Source organism: Xenopus laevis, chromosome 6L (assembly GCF_017654675.1).
Source record: "Xenopus laevis strain J_2021 chromosome 6L, Xenopus_laevis_v10.1, whole genome shotgun sequence".
NCBI lineage: Eukaryota > Metazoa > Chordata > Amphibia > Anura > Pipidae > Xenopus > Xenopus laevis.
This window is the reverse complement of record NC_054381.1, coordinates 102,774,548-102,799,036: the sequence shown is the minus strand read 5'-3', so window position 1 is coordinate 102,799,036 and position 24,489 is coordinate 102,774,548. Positions and strand designations below refer to the sequence as shown.

Here is a 24,489-nt window from a genome sequence, read left to right as displayed (position 1 = left end):
TACAACACAGAGTTAAGCTTGGGGAAAATGAGATATGGAATTAATTGTTAATTAGGCGATGCTCAAAGTTGTGTTGCTTCGGATGAAAGCTAGTCATAAGCAGCTCAGTCACTTAACAATGACAAGATTAATTATGGCATTGGCTTATAATTCTGAAATAGTTGTTGAACACTATAGATCATCAAAGCTGACCTTTAAAAATAAAGAACTGATGCTGCATTAAGATATTCATTATTGGCTGACATTTTGGTACTCAAGAGATTTGTTGACTTCTGACAAACGAATCCCAGGGGCAAATGGATTTTTATGATATGTCACTCATAGAAAATAGGACATATCTTTGTACTATCTTATAGAGGCAGTGTTAAAATGTACTTTTTAAATTGTAATTGAAAAAGTTCTTTATCTTTTCCCAATAGACAATAATAACAACACACATGGAAAAAAAAGAGAGAGAGAGAAAAGCACTATGAGAAAGAGAACAGGAAGAGGAGGTAGTACCTGTGGGTAATAAAACAAATTAAACGTTAGGGTGCCCCATCTAATCAAGCTCTTGCTGAGTCAACCAGGGTTCCCAAATGGCATCAAATTGCTCCAGTCAACCTTTGGCAAAGTACATCAGCTTTTGCCTAGGGAGAGAGTTGGCAAAGTACATCAGCTTTTGCCTAGGGAGAGAGTTGTTGACCAGTGTCCTCCAGAAAAGCAGAGAGGGGGAAGTATTTGCTTCCCAGTTGAGAAGGATGTTTTTTTTTGGAATAGATGAACACTTTTAAACATCACAACTTCTCATAACTGCACATGTTTAGCTCTCTAGTTATGTCCAATAAGCACAGACTAGGGGAAAGTATATTAGGAAATGCAATATGTTAATATTTCATGCCAAAATCTGCATATGACTAGACATTCCAAAAACACAATGGAAAAAGGAACCCACATTATTTGAACATTTGGGGCAATGGTCCAAAACACTCTGGTAAATTCTTGCCAATCTCTGGAATTAAATAGATCCTGTGAATGAACTTAATCAATATGAATCTGTATATATCTTGTTTCTAAATTGAGTTTATGTTCATTTTGTTTTTCTGTAAAAGCTCAGTAAGATACTGTATGTTATCATAGGATTTTCTGCATAGGGAACTATATTTAGAAACTTTTTATTCAAGTGGGAGCTACTGCTTTAAATCTCCATAGATTCTATTGAAACACTGGCCTCTGGTGGTCACGAAAATCAATAGCGTTCAATAGATGATGCATGCTTTATTGAAAACCCATGCTCCGGTTACGCAATTCGAAGCACTTTCTTTTGCTTGAGCCATTTGATTTTCTTTTATGAGAAGCTATCTAGCTAAAAAATCTCATAATAAAGAATGATTAAATGTGCAGCAATATAAGAAAGTCATCCTCCGGCATTCAATATATTTTTATACTTTAGCTCTCTGATCAAGCTCATTCTTATTCAATGTGCAAAAAAAGAGCTTTTCATCTCTTAATAACAGAGGTGTCTCCTTGAATAGATAACTCTGGATGTTTTGTGCTTTCATTTGATTATTTTCATGCTTTACAAAATATATTTACATTTCTTTCCTTTCGTACGCTCTCTCTCTCATCGTATAGCATTGGTAGATTGTTTAAAGTTATAAAAACAGTGTCCAAACTATACTGTATTACAGTTTCCTAACTATATTTCCCCCTCACTTGTTCCCCTTCTTTATTCTTCTAGTCTCTTTACATACTCTATTTTATCATGCCTGTTATTTCACCTCTTGATACTTGATACTGAAATGGGAAATGACCATGATGGACATACAAGTCCAAATGGTTGGGTGAGCAATAGGACCCACTGGGAGTTCTTCTGGTACTCTGGTGGACCAGTCCAACTCTGTAAAGCCATTAACTATAACATACGAGATGTTTGCTCTGGTTGAGCTTAGATTGAGCACTAAGTTCACTGAAGCAGCTTCAACACTCCAATAAAAAACAACTCAACAGAAGTAGTTAGGACTGTCTAGTGTAGGAAGGAGGAACTGAGGAGGAAAGAAATATGTTTGGTTTTTTTGCCTCCCAGGAGACTTTTTTAATGGGGAGAACACTATCTGTGGCAAAATGTGAAAATATTCTTGTACTCAAGAATTTAAAAAAAATTACTAAACTTATTAAATCTGCCTTTCGGGTTTAGGTCATAATACTGCAGTATATATTTATGTATATTTGCAGAGAACAGTAGGGGGCCGATTCATGAAGCTCGAGTGAAGGATTCGAATGAAAAAAATTTGAATTTCGAAGTATTTTTTTGGTACTTCGACCATCGAATTGGTTAAATTCGTTCGAATTCGAACGAATCGAACGAAAAATCGTTCGACTATTCGACCATTCGATAGTCGAAGTACTTCCCCTTTAAAAAAAAGTTCGACCCTTTACTTCGGCAGGTAAAACCTACCGAAGTCAATGTTAGCCTATGGGGAAGGTCCCCATAGGCTTGCCTGTGATTTTTTGATCGAAGGATTTTCCTTCGATCGTTGGATTAAAATCCTTCGAATCGTTCGATTCGAAGGATTTAATCGTTCGATCGAACGAAAAATCCTTCGATCGATCGATCACAGGATTAGCGCTAAATCCTTCGACTTCGATATTCGAAGTCGAAGGATTTCAATTCCAGGGTCGAATTTCGAAGTATTTTTAACTTCGAAATTCGACCCTTAATGAATCTGCCCCTAGATGTTCAAAACAGTACACATATTATAAAATGGGAATGATAACTGAATTACATGCTTAATTTTGTATCTGTATTTTGTATTTAAATTTTATTACTGTATCAACCGATGTTTGTTCTGTTAATGCATTGCTTTACTGATCAGTGCTGGGCCCACAAGAAGCACAGTATAATTCCATTCAGCGCTAAATTGTGGTGTTATTATTGATTGCAGCTCCCCAAATAGATCCACTCTGCCAGATCCTCCAAGTAAAATCAACAATTCTGTAGGGAAGCTCAAAAAACTAACCCCTGGTTCCAGTAAGTAAATTGAAGTCAATTAAAGTGCATTTGTTCCAGTATTACTACTTCATTTCCTTAAAAGTGTATGTGCCATTCTTTTCCATACAAACACGTGTATGTGTAGGGTGCTCTAAATACCACACTCTGACCGTATTACTTACTCACCAGATGCATGTATAGCCAAGCCAAATATCAATATCTCATTGGGGACCTTCTGTGTATCCTATCTGAATATCCACAGAAAACAAAGTGCGCCAAAATAGTGTTTTAATAAGGAATAAATAGAATCCCAAATGGGATGCTCACAAACAGAGATTCATAAATGCATTAAATAAAAAGTCCAGGAAACTTCTGACATCCTCTATGCATTTCACTCTTTCCTCCGGAGACATAAAATAAGATACAACACATGGCTTTAAAAATGGTGTCTTTATGTCTCCTATCAATGATGCAATGTATAGCGCTGGTTCCACATCAGTTCCCCAACTGAATTATCACTGTTTGCCTCTCCTATCAAGTGCCCTGATATTGGTTGCCCTTTTATTGACCACCACTGATTTTAGCTGTAAATCCTTTATGTTCACAAATGAATACCCATGAGTTGTTCTGCAATTACATAGTGTTCTTGGTTGAACCTACTTTTTCTTGTTTGAATCAATTTTTTATTTAATCTTTTGGTTAGTGAGCTGACTACTAGCTTTATGGTTTTAGTGCTCATCACTGATGCCCAGACTATAAAGAATGGCTTCAAAAATGTAACTGAACACATTGTAAGGAATTGACATCTTGGTATAAGTATCATATCTTAGGTATCGGTGTTGACATAGGTATCCATCTGTAAATTCATTAAAGAATATAGTGAAACCTGAAGAGGATTGTCATACTATCTTCCTTAGAATTACTCATTTTTCTATTAGCACTAGAATTCAGGAAATATCCTACCAAACACACTCATGCTGATATTTTGTACCAGCATGTGTTGCACAATTTGTACTTTCTTACAATCCCAATTGCTTCAGGGACTACCCAGATCTCAGCACTATGACCTACATTTAGTGGAGTTGTCCTAAGGTCAGATGTTCGTGGTGTAGAGTTTATGCAATGAAAGCATACTTGGGCTTTACCAAGCCAAGAACCTAAGGGAAGCTCTACTGAACAAACTGATTGAAGGTATCCCCACAGCTGCCTTATTCCTTATTACTTTCATTGCTGCTTGTAAGATTCAATGGTTTTTATAAAAATAAAGAAGAAAAAAGCTGCCATGAAAGAGACATTGTAGAGGTAAAACATATGAGAACCCGGTACATTCATTATAATTTGCCTACTAAATGAGCTGTTTAATCAAACTCTGAGGATGCTGTTATGGTAATATATTGATAATAAAATATACATGTAAAGATTAAACAAAGGATGCTGAAACCCATGACTACTAAAATGGCTTTTCTCCTCCCTCTTGAACCACATCACTGTGCTCCAGAAACAGCCCTATTAGCTCTACCTGTTCCCAAAAAGCAGTAATGCAGTGGAGTTGGTGGGCACCATCTTTTGCTTCTTGAAACCCTTTCTTAAATATTTTTCTGACAATCAGGAAAGTATTGGTAATTAAAAGTAGATCAAACTGCTAACAATCCTTCCTTTGATCTTTGGTAAATCTTCCTATAGTCTTCTTATAATTGATACAGCTCTGCAAGATTGGTAGAATTGAATTTGCGTCAGTTTCCCAGGCTTTGACAGAAAGCAAAACTGTTTTCGATACACTGTATAGAAAATAATAATGCAATTAAATCGCAACTACTGCTTAACATTTTGGACAACATACTCCGTTCCGTATGTAACCATTTTGTGATCAAATAGATGTCAAGTAGGAAATATCAGTGAGTATTTGTCATGTCAGTTGCTGATCTCCTGAAAGCTAATGAGCTCCTTCTTCACTTCCAATCAGTAATTCAGATATATCATGACATGAGTATTGTTGAAGAGCAGGGGAGCCTTTAGGCATGAATGATTCCATTTGTGTAGATCACTCTCTATTTTTAGGCTACCAAAACTTATGAGGAGCTGTGCTCTCGAGGTACTTCTACTTATAGAAAAAAATAAATGAAAAGGGAAATAATTATGTTTATAAGGCATGAAATGCCCATTGTAACTGAAAAAAATATATAAACACATACAGAGGAATGCAGACATACCTTCTAGGAGCCCAGAGAACACTGATGATAAAAATGATATCTCTTAAAAAACATGGTCCAACAACTAAATAACAAGCTAAATATATCTGCCTAAATGTTATCTCTTACCATTGCCATTAGCATCAACCATCAAGGTAATAATGCATATAGAAATTTCTGCAATTCACAATCCAGCGATTCTGAGAAATGTGGTATTAGAGATATGGACCGAATATCTATAGTTAACTCTTATAGACCAATCAAGTACCATATACTTAACTCATATCAAATTAAATAGTGCATTTGAGCACTTATTTGATGCCATACAAAGTAAGCTGGGGGATCTTAGATGCTCCTGCCTTGCAGGGGAGGGGGCAAATTATTCACAGTAAGCAGCTGACCCGTTACTGCGGGAGACCAAAGGAGAGGAGCTTAAAGGAAAAGGAAAATCACAAAATTGGGTGCCGAATGTTAAGCTCCGACAGTGATTATTATAATTTACCTGAGGCTGGTGCTCCAGTTAGCAGAAAACTACACAGGCCCAGGGTATTTCTGTAGTAGTTGATCCACAGCAATCTTCTTTCCTCCAGGCGCAGACGGGAGCATGAACAATAAAGTGAAAAGGGTGGCTTTTTGTTAAGGGGATTCTGACACAGGAAAAAAATATTTTTTTCCCCAAAACATACCAGTTAATAGTGCTGCTCCAGCAGACTTCTAGACTGAAATCCATTTTTCAAACGAGAAAACAGATTTTATAATATTTAAGTTTTTTTGAAATCCTTATTTCAAAAGAGAAAACAGATTTTATAATATTTAATTTTGAAATCTGACAGGGGGTTAGACATGTCAGTTTCCCAGGTGCCATCAGTCATTTGACTTGTGCTCTGATAAACATCAGTCGCTACTTACTGGTGTACTGCAAGTAGGAGTGATGTCACCCCCCCCATTAGCCGATCAGCAGAACAATGGGAACGTAACAAGATGACAGCTCCCTGACATAAGCAACAGCTCCCTGATACTTATGAGAATAGCACTCAATAGTAAAAATGCAAGTCCCATTGCGACTCCTTTAGTTGGGTAGGAGAAACAATAGCCTGTCTGAGAGCAGTTCCATCATGAAGTGCTGGCTCTTTCTTAAATCACATGACCAGGCAAAATGACCTGATATGGCTGCCTACACACCAATTTTATAATGAAAAAAAAAATGAACTTGTTGGTTCAGGAATACAATTTTGCATGGTCGAGTGAATTATTTACAGTGTTAACAGTGTAATTTAGAAATAAAACTGCACCATTAAAATCATGACAGTATCCCTACTGCGCATTTGCACCGTGCAAGAAAGAAGAAGCAGGAAGAGGATCATCTGTGGTGTTGGGGCTGTTACAATTTTCCTGCCTGGAGTATCAATCCATGATTACAATCTCCTGGGATTAACCGTCTCCTTTAAATCTTGGAGACTCCCGATAAACATGGGAAAGTCTGAAAAAATAGATTTATACATGTCAACTTTGAAAGCACTTCAGAGTGAAAAGTTTTATTTTGCAAATCACTGAAGCATTTTCAAAATATCGTTTATACATATGTTACAACAGTTTGGTTCTATGTTTTTATAAATCATTGGTCCAATTATGTGTTTTGTTTTGTTTTACTTTTGCTCCCCTAGTGGAATGTACTCCTGCTGGCCATTGGTGTTGTCTGTCAGAATTGATCACAACCAGTGGGTGGGGTATAGTGATCAGCGATTGGCTGATTGCTGCACCATTCAGTTCAAGTGGTGCTGGCTGGAAGTTTTCACCAGGACAGCCATTCTTAAAACCAGGCTGCCCAGGTGAGAACCAGACAGATGGCAACCCTAGATACATGTGCAGCACTCTGCGTGTGGTCTCTGTGTGGCGCCATTTTCCACCACTTAGCACTTTGTACCCATAGTAAATGAGCCCTGAAATGTTTAAATTACCTAATTATGTCAGTGACATTACTTGTGGCTGGAATATATAAAATGGAAGCATAAAATTGTATATGCACTCAGCAAAGCAAACATTTTCTGATTTGTTTTATGTCCATCTGCAGTTAATGTTCAGATAAGTACTGCACAATCCACAGCAAACATAAAACTGAGATAGATAATGGGTTTCCAAATAGCTCTTTGCTTTTACACCAGCTCAGACATTATATTCTCTGCCCGAGGAGATTTCCAGTACAATATATAGACCTGTAGTAAAAACTAGTTACTGTTTTTGTTAATTGTTTAAAATATTTGTCTCTTTGCTCTAGACTGGAAGCCTCAGAATATGACAAATAAAACATAGTAAGATGAACATATTTATATTTGTATGGATACACTATCATCTTAAACCTTCCTTTGTATAAACTTCTTTCTGTTGTGCCTTGCAGTATGCACATGGTATACTTAAAGGAACAGTTAATGTTGCTGTTCCTTTAAGTGTGGCCTGGACTGTATCGCGTATGAGTTTTAAAACAGAAACAATCACAGGAACTGAACAGTCCTGGTCTGAATGGAGATGGGGCTTACACAATATCAGTGTTGGACTGGGACAGCAGAGGCCCACCCAAAAACATTTCACCTGGGGCCCACCAATTCATCTTAGACCAGGGGCCCACTCTATTATTTTCTTTTTCTCCTCACTCATCCTCTATTCTCCTAGTCCCTCTTTCTTAACATACTATAATCTATTATTCCATCTATTTAGCCTCATTGTTCTCATAGAAATAGGGAAATAGGCCAAATGTATCAGCATGAGGGCCCACTGACATCTGGGCCCACCGGGACTTTTCCAGGTATCCCGGTGGCCAAGTCCAACACTGCACAATATTGTGGGGGCAATGTAGGAAACATTTGGGGTGTGACTTTACATAACTCTGTGTGACTAGGGAGAATGGAGGAGTCACTTTTTCAATCTGAAATGACAGGAGGAATGTCAGATAGAGAAGTTTGCAATAACTGAATTCTACATTGAATATAAAGGAGAGGAAAACCAGCAATCACAAAGTTTGCCCATAATGATGAGTACATTGTTGTATTTTACTTCATGGAAACCACATTGGCTCCGTTGTTGCATTTATTCTAAACATGGCGTCTGGGTAGCTCTTTATATAGACAGTTGCTGGGGGGAGTGTTTTTTGAATGCTGTGCTGAGGTTTTGCACATGGGGGGGTGCAGGGCTTGTGGGCTAGTCCCAGGCACATATATAATTGGGATAAATGTAATCCAAATGAGAAGATAAATCAGTTTTAAAGGGTTTTTTGATGGGTTGTGCTGCTGTGCAAATTTTGTTTACACCCCACCCCATTTTGGATGCACAAATCAGGGCTTTCTGAACACAGCCAAACAAATACTACAAACTATTTAGTAATAAAAAAATGTTTTTTAAAAGATTACTCTGCTTTGCAAAGCATTTGTGCTGCTGTGCAATTCTCTAATCTTATGGAACGTATTGTTATTGGTCAGCTAGGTGGGAGGGCTTGCACCTTGTGGGAAAACACTCAGGTTTGTAGGCAAATGAACCACAGCATTTCAGACTTGAAAACCCCTAAGTACAGTGTCGGACTGGAACACCAGGGGTCCGCCCAAAAACTTTAGACCAGGGGCCCACCAAAAAGCATAAGACCAGCGGCCTACTCCCAGTACTATAATTCTTCCTGTACTCAAACTCACTTCTCCTCATCTCTTTTCTTTACAAACTATAATCTATTATTTCAATTATTTAGCCTCTTTTTTCTCATAGAAATAAGGAATGATCATCAAATAGTCCAAATGTTTAACAGCATGAGCGCCCACTGACACCTGGGCCCGCTGGGAGTTTTCCTGGTATCCTGGTGGGCCAGTCCGAAACGGCCTAAGTATATGCAGTTTACTGAGCCCCACATCAAAGTAATTTTAGGAACTATACTGAAAAACATTTATGAGCACCAATTGCCGGCTATTATAAATAATTAAATAAAATGAGAAGGCTAAAAGGAGTATTATGGTAGGACTTGACGACGCGATTGGAGCCGACATGTCACAATGCGACTAAACGTATTTCTCCTTCACTTCTGTTTTCTTTAAAACATCCGACACGTCGCATGCGTTTAGTCGCATTGTAACGTGTCGGCTCCAATCGCGTCGTCAAGTCCTACCCTAAGGAGTCTAGCATATTGCAAGACATTGCAGTGTAAATATATTAACATCTCATCCTATACACATACCACTGTCTTAAACCAAAAATAAGAACTTTTTAACTCTCACTTCAGGAATTATTGGTGGAGACATGTAAATTACTCCATAATGTCCCTGTGGCCAACTATGAATACAGAACCACTAGTTAAATAGCACAAATAGAGCCTAATAATTCTGAATATATATATATATCCAAATTTGCAGACAGCCGGTTGTTATCTCATCAGTGGCAGATATTGGTACATGTCTGTGGTTACTTCAATCTTTACTGCCTGAACAATCCTTTTTGCCAGAGTGTATGAAGGAGACCTCTAGTGGCAGGTAAACAATACATATAATACATATACAGATATAGAACAGTGCCTAAGTGAAAGCTCATTTCCTTCAGCATATATAATATCCCTCAATGGCTACATGAACCTTGCAAAAATAACCCCTTACCAACTATCAAGTCATGGGGACCATATACATACCTTCCAACATTTTGGAAATAAAAAGTTGGTGTGCGTAGTACGGCAAAAATTTTGTTGCCCATTTTGTGGCCACACCTCCTAATTACCATGTTCATTTTCCAAAATTTGGCAGGTTATGAAAGTTGGACCCTGTTTTTTTCAGTTATTACAGTTGCTAATGAAGGAAAATTGCCCTTTAAGCCAAGTCTAACTTCTCCCAAGAGACCTGCTTATCTAAATTGTTACAATTACTTATTTGCTTATATCAAAATTGTTACAAAAGTATATTAGTTGCACCTGGTTGGCTTTTCTGGGCTCTCTGCCAAAAGCAAATTAAGTTAGAAATTGTATATCTTTTTCTGACTGTTCAGGATCTGGGTTGGCTCCAGGAATAAACGACCAGTTCAGCACTTTCAAGTTGCAAAAATATATATATCTGAAGGTGACATTGCGGAGACTGCAGAAATGTATTGTCTGTTTAGATGCCACCTGATTCACAGTTAAACAATACAATCAGTAGAGGATAATTAGGTATTAAACCATGGTGTCAGGAAGGAAAATTCACTGTAGACAGTGTTATAGTTTATGAAAGCAAGTGTTTCATCTGAAAAGAAGCAAAATCACAAAAGCTTCAATAGTCCTTGCCAAGTTGTGGATCTTACAGTAATACACCTCTAATAACATAATGTGGGCTACACTGACAACATTCTGTACCGACTGCAAAACTCAAGTAACAAAAGAGGCACTGTTCATTTAATGATTAAAGATGTCCTCAGCTTACTTCATCCCAGGGAACAGATTTAATGGCATTACTGTAATACTGGATTGGTGAGAGAGTCAGGAAAGATTAGAGGATATAGAATTCTGTAGTTACTCTTTATCCTCCAGCAGTGCTAGTTCCACCAGTTTAAGTACCAAAAAAGTATAAAATATGCCTTTTGTGATGTCATTTAATGGGCACATTAGGCCTTATTATATTGTAAAAAGGCGACTTTTCTTAAAGGAGTGGTTCACCTTTACTTTAACATTTAGTATGCTATAGAATGGCCGATTCTAAGCAACTTCTGAATTAGTCTTCATTATTTATTTTTTGTATATTTTTTAAATGATTTGGCCTTCAGTTATTTAGACCCTAGCAACCAGCTTTCTGAAACAGCAAACTGGGGAGCTGCTGAATTAAAATCTAAATACGGCAAAAATCACAAATGATAAAAAATGAAAACCAATTGCAAATTTTCTCATATAAAAATTTAAGGCAAAGGTGAATAACCCCTTTAATTATATGTTGACAACAAGTTCAAACATTTGCCCATATAAACCATAGGCTAGGCTGACATTGCTTGCTATATGAATATGCTTTTATATCTTCAGGGGTGCTTCGCCAATGAGGCAAGTTGAGGCTGTCGTCTCAGGCGGCAAAAATGCTGCTCCTGGTACTTTAAAAATGCTGCTCCTGGTACTTTTAATTTCCAGGGGAGGGGGGGCAGCAGCAACTGCTCCTGCCTCAGGCGGTGGAGGGGCCAGGATCGCCCCTGTATATCTTCATAAGTTCACATTGGTCCCATTATCTGTGTAAGCATCTGCAAAATTTTGAAATGCATACCCTGATTTGAACATTACCTGTCATTCTGAATAAGTCAAAAGATTCCCCTTTGGAGAAATGCCTACTTCTAATGAAGCAGTACAAAGTAAAGTCATGTAAGCATTCTAACATTTTGCAAAAGGATTTATTCAAAGAAAAACATGCTTAATTTGGTTAAAATTCAGGTTTTCAAAGGAGCACATTTTCATGCAGGAAATTGGTAGCTTTGGAAATTAATGAAACAACATACAATTATATGCATACACCCTTCTGAATCTTAAAAATGAAAATAATAGACCCCCTACCACAGTGATCCCCAACCAGTGGCTCATGAGCAAGCAACATGTTGCTCACCAAACACTGGCTTGGAGGCATGTTTTGGTTGCATTAAAACCAGGTGTACTCCTAAACAAAGCCTCCTATAAGCTGCTAGTCCACATAGGGGCTACCAAATAGCCAATCACAGCCCTTATTTTGTACCACCCAGGAACTTTTTTCAAGCTTGCGTTACTCCCCAACTCTTTTTATATTTTCATGTGGTTCACTGATTAAAAGGGTTGGGGACCCCCGCCCTACTGTATAAAGGCAGTTGTAGCAGTGACCCTATAATGGAAAAACTTGTAGGAAGGGTGGCTTTAGAAAGGCCATAGAACAAAGAATCGCCTTTGCAATACCCAATTTCAATTTACAGCTAGATGTGGGAACTATATGGCTCATTTACTAGGTTCTAAATTGTGCAAGTGCATTTGCCAGCGGCAACCATTAGCTTTGAACAGTCTACTATAAATGAAAGCATAGATTTCATTAGTCACTATGGGTAATTGTCTTGGTACAATGTAACACCTATGCTAGTACATCAGCTGGAACATTATCTGTTATAAAATAAATAGTTTTGGTGAACTAAACACCCAGCACTCCTTAGACAGTAGCATGTTGACAAGTGAGTTTACATGTGTGCAGTACCTTCATACCTTTATATGATCAATTACTTTCACAGTTTCAGCATCCATATGGCAGAATGGTGGTGCGGTGCATAGTATTCCTGTCTTACAGTGTTGCAGATCAGGAAGATTAAGGTGCCTGGGCTATGTAAACACATGATAATAATGAGAATAACAGTAGGAGAACATACGCCAGCTATGAGCTTTACAGCCAGCAGCACAGCCTTCATAAATGAAATAGCCACTTTCTGTAAAGGGTAAGTTATAAATATAGGCATTGTGGCATATAGAAACAAACTGATGTGATTATCGAGCAGCTTATGAGACTTTTAAATCTAATGCTGTTTTTTTAATAATACTAGACTTATTTTATTAGGACCACAAGAAGAATGAGTCAGACCTACTAAATGCAGCCAGCTTTCTGTCTCTGACATTTCTTTTATGAATCGGTATTAGTTGCAGCCAGTGCTTTGTATAATCTAGATTTTGTTGCGTCACATTCAGGCGTCTTTCTGTCTACAAAAATAAAAACTCTGAGAGGCAGCATGTTTATAAACTTGCCTGAATCAGCTTGCTATGGTTTTCTTGGGCTTAATTATGAATAGTACAAGCACAAGTGCAGGGGGTGCACCCCTAAGTGTTCATGTGGAAGTTTCAGGTGGAAGCCATACTGTGTGCTTTGTGTTTGACTAGAAAAAGTGCACAGGCCAATCAGACACAATGGAGTCCTGTTCATTCTGCTCACTGTTCATTCTGAATTAAGTGGCAACTAGGCACATTCCAAGGGGAGCCCACGTATCTCCTAACTACCTCTTCTTCTTCAGGAAGCATCAAGTGTTACCTTTATAGATAACTGTAAGCTGTTCCTGATTATCTGGATAGATGGGTCTGTTTGTGTATGGGCCTGAGAACATGTGTAATGTTTAGGAAATAAAGATACACTTACATTTGAAAAATGTACTAACTACAGTATATACTGGCAGGATTGTTTAATCCATGCCATTCTTTATAGTTGACATTCTAGCCATTTTCATATCGCTATATTGTGATCACATCATATTCGAAACCAGTTTTCAAAACTACAGGTTGTTAACTTTTAGCAGTGTTAATTGGTAGAGTAAATGTAATAGGAAAGCATAGCACGGCAAAGGGTATTGTTGCAGAACAGATTTAAAGTTTGTGCTTCTAATAAAACGGCATAATAATGTATAGTAACAAAAAACTACTCAGCATTGTTACATTAAAAAAGGGATATGTGGAGGGTTATAGCACATCTAGGGGCCAGTTTAATCCCATTAAGATGCCTTAGACATAGATTGAATATCTTGGGGAGAGGGAATGATTATGAGGTCTTGCAGGTTTTAGAATACATTCATTTTATTACCCTACTGAATTATGATTGCGCTGCTCCGAATTCTAGAGGCTGTAGACAAATTAAATAGTTGTAACATATTCTTTTAGCCACTGGACCTAGGCTGATTAGTAATTTCCAATGGATAGGCTCCCTGGAACTAGGCAAATTGTGTCTGGGATATAGCAAAGGGCACTCTATAGCACTTACCAATAAAGTGTGGATTAACAATGGCATACCTAAATTAGATCTTTCTGCCATCTCAGCTTTACATTAACAAATTAAATCCAAACAACTGAACCCCACATGTAATAGAATATAATATGCCCCGCTAAGTTCTTGAGTACAACTGTTCTGCTTCTGTGGTCCCAGTGTGACAGTGTGTTTAAATCTCATGTAGAGTAGTTAATGAATGTTGTGCATGTACATTTGGAGCGGCAAATTTGGAGCAAAACAGTTGGGGCAATATATTTGGAACAATACAGTTGGAACAGTTCGGTCAGAGCAGTGCAGTCGCAGCACTATAGATGGCAGTACAGTTGGAGCAGTTCAGTTGGAGCAGTACAGTTGGAGCAGTTCAGTTGGAGCAGTACAGTTGGATCAGTACAGTTGGATCAGTTCAGTTGGAGCAGTTCAATTGGAGAAGTACAGTTGGAGCAGTTCAATTGGAGAAGTACAGTTGGAGCAGTACAGTTGGAGCAGTTCATTTGGAGAAGTACAGTTGGAGCAGTTCAGTTGGAGCAGTTCATATGGAGCAGTACAGTTGGAGAAGTACAGTTGGAGCAGTACAGTTGGAGAAGTACAGTTGGAGCAGTACAGTTGGAGCAGTTCATTTAGAGCAGTTCATTTGGATCAATACAGTTGGAGCAGTTCAATTAGAGCAGTTCAGTTGGAGCAGTTCAGTTAGAGCAGTTCAGTTGGAGCAGTTCAGTTGGAGCAATACAGTTGGAGCAGTTCAGTTTGAGCAGTTCAGTTGGAGCAATACAGTTGGAGCAGTTCGATTAGAGCAGTTCAGTTGGAGCAGCACCGTTGGAGCAGTGAAGTAGAAGTACTGTTAAAGCATTACCGATGGGCAATGCATTTTGACCAGGATACAGAAAAATTCATTGTATAGTGAAGATTATATTGGATATTAGTGAAGATGATATTGGATATTGTTTTAAAGTGCAAGCAATTTAATGTGTTAATTTGTGTTATGGACATGTGTAGAAATGGATTGGATACAACCCTTGCCTTTCATACACACATGTGGTTGCTGCTAAAGACAGTGCCATACACATACATTACAAACTACCAATAGTCCATTGTTGGTGGGATGATTTTATCTAGTCTTTGGAACACTTGAGACATACATATACTGTCATAATTTTAAACACATCCTAGAAGAGGCACATCAACCCATAATATCAACAATAAAATGCAGATAGATTTATCAGTGTAAATGTAAGTCCCTATTTCATTAGCTTTCTCCGCACGTGTCATTAACAGAAAATAAGACAAACACACATCCTTCCCTGAAGCTCTTCCACTCACAATGGTTTATCCCTACCACTAAAATAAGTGTATTTCACCAGATGCAGGAAGACAAGAGATACAAATTGCTCGTGGTCTTTAGTTCCGTGTTCTAGTTCTTCTGGCATTTCCTAATATCAACCATTCTAATTAACCCATACAGGGAAAAACGAAATATCGGTTTTAGTCCAAGGAAGTTATCGGCCGGTATTACAGATTCAGTGCAGCTGTTTGGTTCCGAAAATAGCTGGAAATATACAGAAACGGCTGAACTACTTGTTTAAATGGATTATAAAATCAAGTAACATTCCTGCCATGTACACTGAATGAGTAGAGAGAACACTGTGCCTGAGGCAGGATAATTGTGACTGACAGACAGGATTTGCTTTGTTCAGGGAAAAGGTATTGCTTTCAGTGGGTTTATGCTGAGTACCACTAATATGGCACCTTCTTACAGTTATTGATTAATGAAGACTAATTGAACTACAAAAATGTGCTCAGAAATTAGAGGTAGTGAATCCTATTAAATGGTTTAACACAGTCACCTTCTCTGTTTTGGGTAATTTACACAACACCAGCGCTATTTGCTGGAAACTCTGACAGACTGGCTTGTAATATTATGTGCTATAAAATATAATTGTACAAAAATGAGCCGTTAATTGCATTCCTTGGCTGTAGTTGACGCAGGAATCATTTGCTTTTAGCATGACAGGGATTTGATTCTACCCACTCACATCGTACACAAGAAGACAATAAAAATGGCACTGTTTCAGCTTGATATTATAATGAGCCACAAAATGATCATTGCGCTCATTAGTCTCATTGTCTTGTAAGTAGGCATATTCCCATATGTAATAAAAGACAAAAAGTTGGCCCGGTTGTAGTAACCCATAGCAACCAAGTGACCAGTAAATGCTACCTGCTTATTGGTTGCTAACTTTGCACCTTTATTTACATAACCCTATTCGACAACGTTTGGTACTTTGTCTTTGTTTTGGTGAAGGCTGTCTTTATCATAGAGCTTCGGCTTGTCCATGGGGTTAAAGTTATTTATCTTGTATGACACTAGCCTAAGCTCAATTGTTTCCAAAGCTGTTTCTGTGCTCCTGCTGCTTTGCTTTGGATGCGTTTTGCATTGTATAAGTCTAGAGCAGTGCTCTCCAACCAGAGGCTCATGAATAACATGTTCCTCACCAATATGCTAGATGATACTTCTAGTGGTCTCAAAGCGGGTGCTTATTTTTGAATTCCTGGCTTGGAGGCATGATTTAGTTGCATACAAATATTTGTACTGCCAAACAGAGCCTCCTGTAGGCTGCCAGTCTACATAGGGGCTACAAAATAGCAAATTTGGCACCCCAGGGTCTTTATTCATGCTTGTGTTGCTCCTCTACTATTTTTACATTTGAAAGTGGCTCAAGGGTAAAACAAAGGTTGGGCACCCCCTGGTCTAGGACATGGGTAGCATGTATTACTATGGGCTCTAATATGCAGGCAGAACTGGATTCCATTCAGGCATACAGCACAAGCCTGAGATGTTACTAACAATCCTATGGCCCAAAAACTTGTCTTGACCCACCAATTAGCTCCATACTGAGCTGAGAAGAAGTGAAATGTTTTTCAAGCTGGGAGAAAATGTAGCTCATTGCAAACATTTGGAAATGCACACAACTTGCTTAAAATGTTTTCACTTTACATTCACAAGAAAATGCTAGGGAAGAAAAACGATCAATATGTCATTTTTTCAACGACTACTTTTTTATTTTAGATTTGATTTCTTTCTACTGGAGCTATTACAAAACGTGACATTTTCTTAAAGAAAACCAAGTTATGTATATGTGTTATGTGTAAGGAGCACAATAATGATCATTTCTTCATCCTGATGCGGAACAACGCAAGCATCCTCAGATGTATCATCTAGCCTCTTGAGAGCTCTATTGACTGCTACATACTGGATTTACAGCATGATTTATATAAAGAGTGTAAATAGGAAAAGAGTCATTTATCAGCAGCACCATGTTGGTTGAAACATTCATAAGATATTGTCAGCATCAGTGGGTGGGGATGGCTATTGCGAAAGACTAGAAGATTACTGTCCTGGGGTTGGTTAGCACTTTCCCAAAATAAGTAATGTTGTTTTAGATCAGCTGTATTGATACAATGTTACCTGCTGTAAAGTTCTTTGTTGAATGGGCATGAGTTGGCAATTTCCATCAATACCTTGCTTATCCTATATCTGTGTCCTGGCCAGATCTCATTCCATTACTCACCAGCCCTTGACTTAGGCTAAGGGCACACGGGCAGATTTGGGGACATTAGTCGCCCCAGCGACAAATCGCCTCTTCTTGGGGGCCTACAACATTACTACAGAAGTGCCATGATACAAGATTAAAGTACAAAGGCCAAGTTGATGTTGGACAATTAAAACCCTAAAGTCTGAAGGTTTTTTTTTATTAAAAGGAATTAACAAAAAACAAGAATGCTACAAAGAAAATAGAAAACAGTGTCTTTGGTACAAACCTTAAAGGAATTGTTCAGAGTAAAAATAAAAACTGGGTAAATAGATAGGCTGTGCAAAATAAAAAATGTTTCTAATATAGTTAGTTAGCCAAAAATGTAATGTATAAAGGCTGGAGTGACTGGATATGTAATATAACAGCTACAACACTACTTCCTGCTTTTCAGCTCTCTTGGTTTACACTGACTGGTTACCCTGGCTACCAGGCAGTAACCAATCAGAGACTTTAGGGGGGGCCACATGGGTCATATCTGTTGCTTTTGAATCTGAGCTGAATGCTGAGGATCAATTACAAACTCACTGAACAGAAATGTACCATGTGGCCCCCCCGTCAAGTCACTGACTAACTCAGAGTTATAGAGCTGAAAAGCAGGAAGTTGGATTCTGGCTGTTTTATTAGATATCTGTTCACTCCAGGCCTTTATATATTACATTTTTGGCTAACTAACTATATTAGAAACATTTTTTATTTTGCACAGCCTATCTATTTACCCAGTTTTTATTTTCACACTGAACTATTCCTTTAATCATATCAGTCATATTAATGTATGTCTTTTTCTTCTTCTCTTTTCAGGGTGAATGTTCCCAGAAGTGCTACGATATTTTCGTGTTAGAGACAGTTTGCGTGGCTTGGTTTTCCTTGGAGTTTGTTTTGCGTTTCATCCAAGCCGAAAGCAAGTGTGTGTTTTTAAGGACACCACTGAATATGATTGACATAATGGCCATCTTGCCTTACTATATCACGCTTATAGTGGATGCCCTTTCTGGAGGAAAATCAGGAGGGGCTGGAAACAACTATTTGGAGAAAGTGGGACTAGTGCTACGTGTACTTCGAGCTCTGCGCATTTTATATGTAATGAGGCTAGCGAGGCATTCCCTTGGGCTGCAGACATTAGGCCTCACAGTCAGAAGGTGCACCAGAGAATTTGGACTCCTCCTTCTCTTCTTATGTGTTGCCATGGCGCTGTTTTCCCCACTTGTGTATTTAGCAGAGAGTGAACTAGGTGCCAAGCAGGAATTCACAAGTATTCCAGGAAGCTACTGGTGGGCAGTAATCTCTATGACAACAGTAGGCTATGGCGACATGGTTCCTCGGAGCATCCCAGGACAGGTGGTGGCCCTGAGCAGCATTCTGAGTGGTATCTTGCTCATGGCATTTCCAGTAACCTCAATCTTCCACACATTTTCCCGCTCTTATACAGAACTCAAGGAACAACAGCAACGAGCCAGCCGGCAGATACCAAGACTAGAGGAAAGGGAGCCTTGCACAGAGACTGAGTCCTAATTATTAGTTAATTAACTCCGCAGCACCAACACTGTCACAGTATACAGAAATATACACAAGTACAACCATTAATTATGGTGTTTTTAGAAATTTGTAATATTTTCCTGTGTTAAAGCTTATATCGTTCCAGCCAAGGTTAATGCTGGTGGACCATTGGCTAACGTGGCCATAAAACATATGTTCTGTTATCCTTAATTTCTGGTATTAGGTATAGAATCAGCACAACATCACAGGAATGGTATTTGTAACTAATTATAAAAGCTGGACTAATATTACTGTATTGCAGCCTGTTCATTTCCAGTGTTGGCAGTGGAATAAGATACTGTCCATATTACACAAGGGACTTTCTTTTTATCTACCGAATGTTTGTAAAACAGTGCTTTAGAAGAATAAATATATTTCTATGTGAGCTGCACTGAAATGATCATTTATTTATAGTAGGCCAACACTATAAGCAATCCCACACAGATAATGTTTATCCACACCAGTCCCAAGTGCAGTGGAGTTTAGAACATACAGGATTTGAAAATCAAGTTATGAGGGTGCATTTATAAATGGGTAGGTGCATGTGCAAAATTGCACTCATTAGCTCATTATACTTCTTGAACTTACTCCTACCCCTTGCGCAGTGTAAAAGTGCTGGATACATTTTTCTGGTTGCACCTTTGTTAGTGCGTCTGACATTGAGTATATCACCCTGGAGTACTAAAGCTCTAACATGTGCCTACAGGGCTCCCAATACAACTTGCGGTTTATTTATCAAAGGTCATATGTTAGGGGTTTTTATACCTCAAATGGTATCTTATTTAAGAAAAAAACTTGAATGGAATGGATTCTGTGAGTTTGAGGTGCGAAACCTGGACTCTAGTTGAGTTTTTGGGCAAAACCCTCCAAAAAAACTCGAACATCATGGAGGTTATTAACATTAGCAAATGGTTCAAGGGACCTCTGCCATTGACTCCTACATGACTTAGAAAATGTGAGTTTTGACCAAATAATCAACTTAAAAACTCGAATTCTAGTGAAAAACACAACCCGAGCCTTCTACCCTTGTGTCCACAGGATTGACATCCCAGTAAGAAGTGTTCATGTTGTCACTTATGGCATCTTGCCGGTGAAGTTTGTAGCAATAGATAAAAGTGCCCATTACACAGGCTGATGAAAGCTGCCAACAGATCAAGTCGACAGCTTATTGCCAGTGTATGGGGCCCTCCAAAGCGTTTCCCCGAAAATTGGCCAGACGTCAATAGGGCAGGTTTAAGAATTCCATCAGATTGACCACTGGTCAGCACTGTCCACCTGTATTCCCAACATAGTGATCCGATCATTGGGACTTAGTGCCGATATCACACACCCAAGTTGAAAGTATCAGGGCCAGATCCACCTGTTTAGCTACCTCTCCAAATGCACAGATATTTACATGTATAACCTTTACATGCTATTCAGACAGACATTAGTCTTTGCACCTCTAAAATCAAGCAGATTTCACGAAAACAAAAACAGGAGTCACCAATTAATTCTCCCCTACCTATCACTGTCATATAACATTCAGCCACACAACTTCTTAGCTTAAATAAGGGATGTACCGAATCCAAGATTTGGTTCGGGATTCTGCCTTTTTCAGCAGGATTCAGATTTGACAAATCCAAGTGCCTGTCTGAACTGAATCAGAATCCAAAAAAATCATGTGACTTTTCATCTCACAAACCGCGCTGCAGTTGCAGCTCTCTTTCCTTCTTGTTTCCCGAATTTACATATACAAATTAGGGTTCAGATTCGGTTCAGTGTTCAGCATTCTCAAAGGATTCAAAATTCGGCCGATCCTAAAATAGTGGATTCGGTGCATCCCTAGCTTAAATAACAAATCTCAATCATATTATAAGTGATGGGACAGAAAATTAACATCAATAGCAAAAAAAAGGTTTTTCAACGTGCAGTTTTCTAACAAGATTCCCACAACATCTTAACAGCACAGATAAGTCAAATACTCAGACTGAATGCATCAGTGTAATTATCATGGAAAGGCCCAGACCAACATGCAACAACCTTAAGGTGGATCACAGAATATACAGTAAAATAAATATTCATTATTGTCTAAATAGAATAGATTGGGTAAAATATTTGGATAGAGAGCCCATCTTCTATATAAGCAGAACAAGCTATAACTGCACCGGGTGAGTGAGCAGCAGCCCAGGCCAGGACCTAAAATGATTTATGTAGAATTCAAGCACTTCCCATACTATACCACCTATATGTTGCTCCAGATGGATCCCTTGGCTGTGCATGCATGTGTGTGTCAGTGTTTGGGAGAGGATCATATGAATATGTTTAAGGAAATTAAATATTTCACCCAGAATTGTATGCTAAAGATAAATGATAAAAGCAAATAAGATGTCACTGCAGTAAAAGATCAGATACTTCAAATTTGCTGTCCTGTTGGATACTGTGATAGTGACCTATGGAGTGTTGGGCTAATTTAAGAGACAGGAATCAATGATTTGTTTCCCTTAGTAAATCTCTGTGGATTTGCTTTCTCTGCTCCCACATAAAAGAGCTATTCCTCTCCATCTAATTATGCGCTACTTGCAGTGATCATTAAAATACACTAAGGGGGTTATTTATCCAAATTTGAGTTTATTTCCCTATTTTTGGAAAAGCCACTCCAACCACATCTCCACTGACTTTCCCCCCTATTTATCATTACATTTTCCCAAAAAATTCTTGTGCGGGAAAAGCCTCGATAAGATCGTAAAAAACTCAGAATCCACTACTTTAGCGGATCTGACGACCCGAATACCTCGACTATTGCGGATTTGACGCCCGAATACGGCAACTGTTTCAGATTTGACACCCAAATTCCGCAGCTTTTTCGGAATCCCAGCGCAAATCAGGATACCTTCGGGACATCTGCCATTGACTTCTACAAGAACTTGGCAGGTCTTTTTTATTCAGACTTTTAACACCATCGGGGTTTAATCAAATACAAAAAAATGTAGGTTTTTTTCTATGAAAAAATTTAGGTTTTCCCCTTAAAAAGTCCAAATAGAAAAAATCTGACTTTGCTAAATAATCCCCTTAATGTGTGCTTTTTTCCTTCTATTTTTTAAAAGAAGTTTGCAGAGTAAAAGTACAAGTTGACAGATAGGAGCTTGGATCATATTATAACACTGATGTATTGATTAGCTGCCTGAAAGTTCCATTTCTATTTCAGAGTTTGGGCAATTCATAAAGAGCCAGCGCATCAGTCTTCCAGCAGATTCTAGTGTCTCGTGGTCTCTCTACAGGATGATATATGTTCATTAGTCTAGATAACAATACTAGGAGAAATAAAGGAATTAATCATATCCAGTGCTTGAAGTGCAGTAACAGAATGTGTTTCCTCTGTGTCATATTACAAATACATTTATATCCCAACTTCATAAATTGGAACAAGAAAAAACTGTTCTTATCTTACAGCCCGAGGCAAAGCCTGCAGAAATTCATTGATATAATAGTGATATGGACAACCAATGAACTCTGGTAAAAGGAACATTCATCTTTATGTAAATTCATTAAATTATTCATGAACTAGTTGATGATTAATTATTTATTATAATAATAACTTAAAGGACAACAAAAAGCTTGCTGTGGGAAGGGGTAATTTGTTCTGCATTAATCCCCAGTGATTCCAATCACTAACCCTAGACCCAGGGCTGACACTCTTCACTGAACAGCGCACCTGCAGGTGGTACTGCTATAGTTAGTTCTGTAATATCATCTAGTTTCCTATGCTAGTGATCCTTAGCGGCTGCCCTGAAATAAACACATTCACCCAGTGCAGCCACAAAGGTTTCAGCGACAACATGGCAGCGCACACTCCCTACAAACAGTCCCTGAGCTGGAGCAGTTTTTATCAAAGAGGAGTACCGTCTCCAGTTGTGAGGTTAGGGATTATATTATAAACCCTTTCATTCTTCTTTAAAGGGGACCTGTCACCTAGACATAAAAATCTGTATAATAAAAGTCCCTTTTAAAATAAACACAGAACCAAAATAGTTTTTATTATAAAACCCATACCTGTTCTAAAAGCATTTCAGCTGCCATATTTTGCCTGCCGAATCTTCAATTTCCCTTCTGCACTTCCTAGATGTCACTGTACTCCTTACATCATACCTCTTAACAATTGGAAAACAGAAAGAGGGACAAAAATATTTGTGGTGCAGGGAGTGCAGAAAAAAATATTGACCACACCCATTTTATGGCCACATCCCCTAAATACCACATACATTTGACAACATTTGGCAGGTTATGGAAAGTTTGAAAACATTTTTGGGGGATTTAGGGTCAGGTTTGCTAATGAAGGTGAATTGCCCTTTAAGCTGACAGTTTCCCCAATATGCTTATCTTAAATTGTTACAATTGTATCTTTGCTTATCTTAAATTGTAACAAATGTATCTAAGTGCAGCTGCAACATATTCTGGGCTCTCTGCCAAATGCCACTTATTTAATTACGTTTTAGAAACTTTTCTGGCTGTTCAGTGCAGGAGATCAAAGAGAAAGTCAGGACATTTTTAGTAACAATCCGGGACTGCTGGCTGAGCTGTCAAAATCGGGATTGTCCCGTGAAAAACAGGACAGTTGGGAGATATGCTGACATTCCCCCTCCATCTTCGCACTCTATAACTGAGTAGTCTGTGAATGGGAAAGGGCACGAGGCCCCCATTCTACAGCATAAACAAGAACTTGGCATGATGCAAAGTTTGCATTAACAGAAAAAAATTTGGAATTATTTCTCAGGGTGACAGGCCCCCTTTATGAAAGTTTGGAACCGCATACTTTTTATTTTTTCAGCTACTTACATTTTTCTAATTATTATCAGGTTATTATCCGGTAGCTAAGGTCATTGGTCAGATTGTGGAAAAAAATATTAGTGAACATTTGATTGGTTGGTGGGAGTTACTAAACCTTATGCAAACATTGCACCTTTTATGAAATTATCCCCATAATAAAGTAAAGTTCCTGAGCTGAAAGATATCAAAGAAAAATGAATACTGCAAACTTTACTTCTACATGCCGACTACTCTCCTGGCTGTACGGGTCAGTGATCCCAGCTGCCCAACAATGGAAAGCTGCAGAGTAAATTACAAGCAGTTCCACAACCATATACTGTAAAGTCACCAAGCCATCGGCTCAGGGAGGTCACTTCTTATCTCCTGTACATATTTTACTGGTTTTATATGCCTTTTGTGTATCATAAATATATGACGTTTTCTGGCTTTCGATGAATCTGTCCTATAGTGAGTGTATTATTTGAAAACAATAAGGTCAAGATGAACTGCCCTTTAAAATGCATTTTGCATTGTTTAGTCTTTTTCTAACAAACTATTAAAAAACAAAATGGCCTATCACATGCAGGAACCAGTCTGACATTTAAGGCTATGTTTAGCCGGTGACATTCATTTTGTTTACTTTAATATTAATTCTGACTGCATATTGTGCCTGGTTAGACAGGAAAGATTCTCATAAG

At 38.3% G+C, this 24,489-nt stretch overlaps 1 protein-coding gene across 1 annotated transcript in view; it reads left to right on the top strand.

Moving 5' to 3' along the window:
- The window catches only part of kcng2.L (potassium channel, voltage gated modifier subfamily G, member 2 L homeolog), an 86,339-nt gene extending 66,948 nt beyond the window's left edge, over positions 1–19,391 (top strand). The window contains exon 3 of the mRNA XM_018267839.2: positions 18,272–19,391. Within this exon, the coding sequence (XP_018123328.1) occupies positions 18,272–18,982 (711 nt within the window). The 3' untranslated portion in view covers positions 18,983–19,391. The remainder of the gene's footprint in view (positions 1–18,271) is intronic.
- Positions 19,392–24,489: the final 5,098 nt, after the last annotated feature.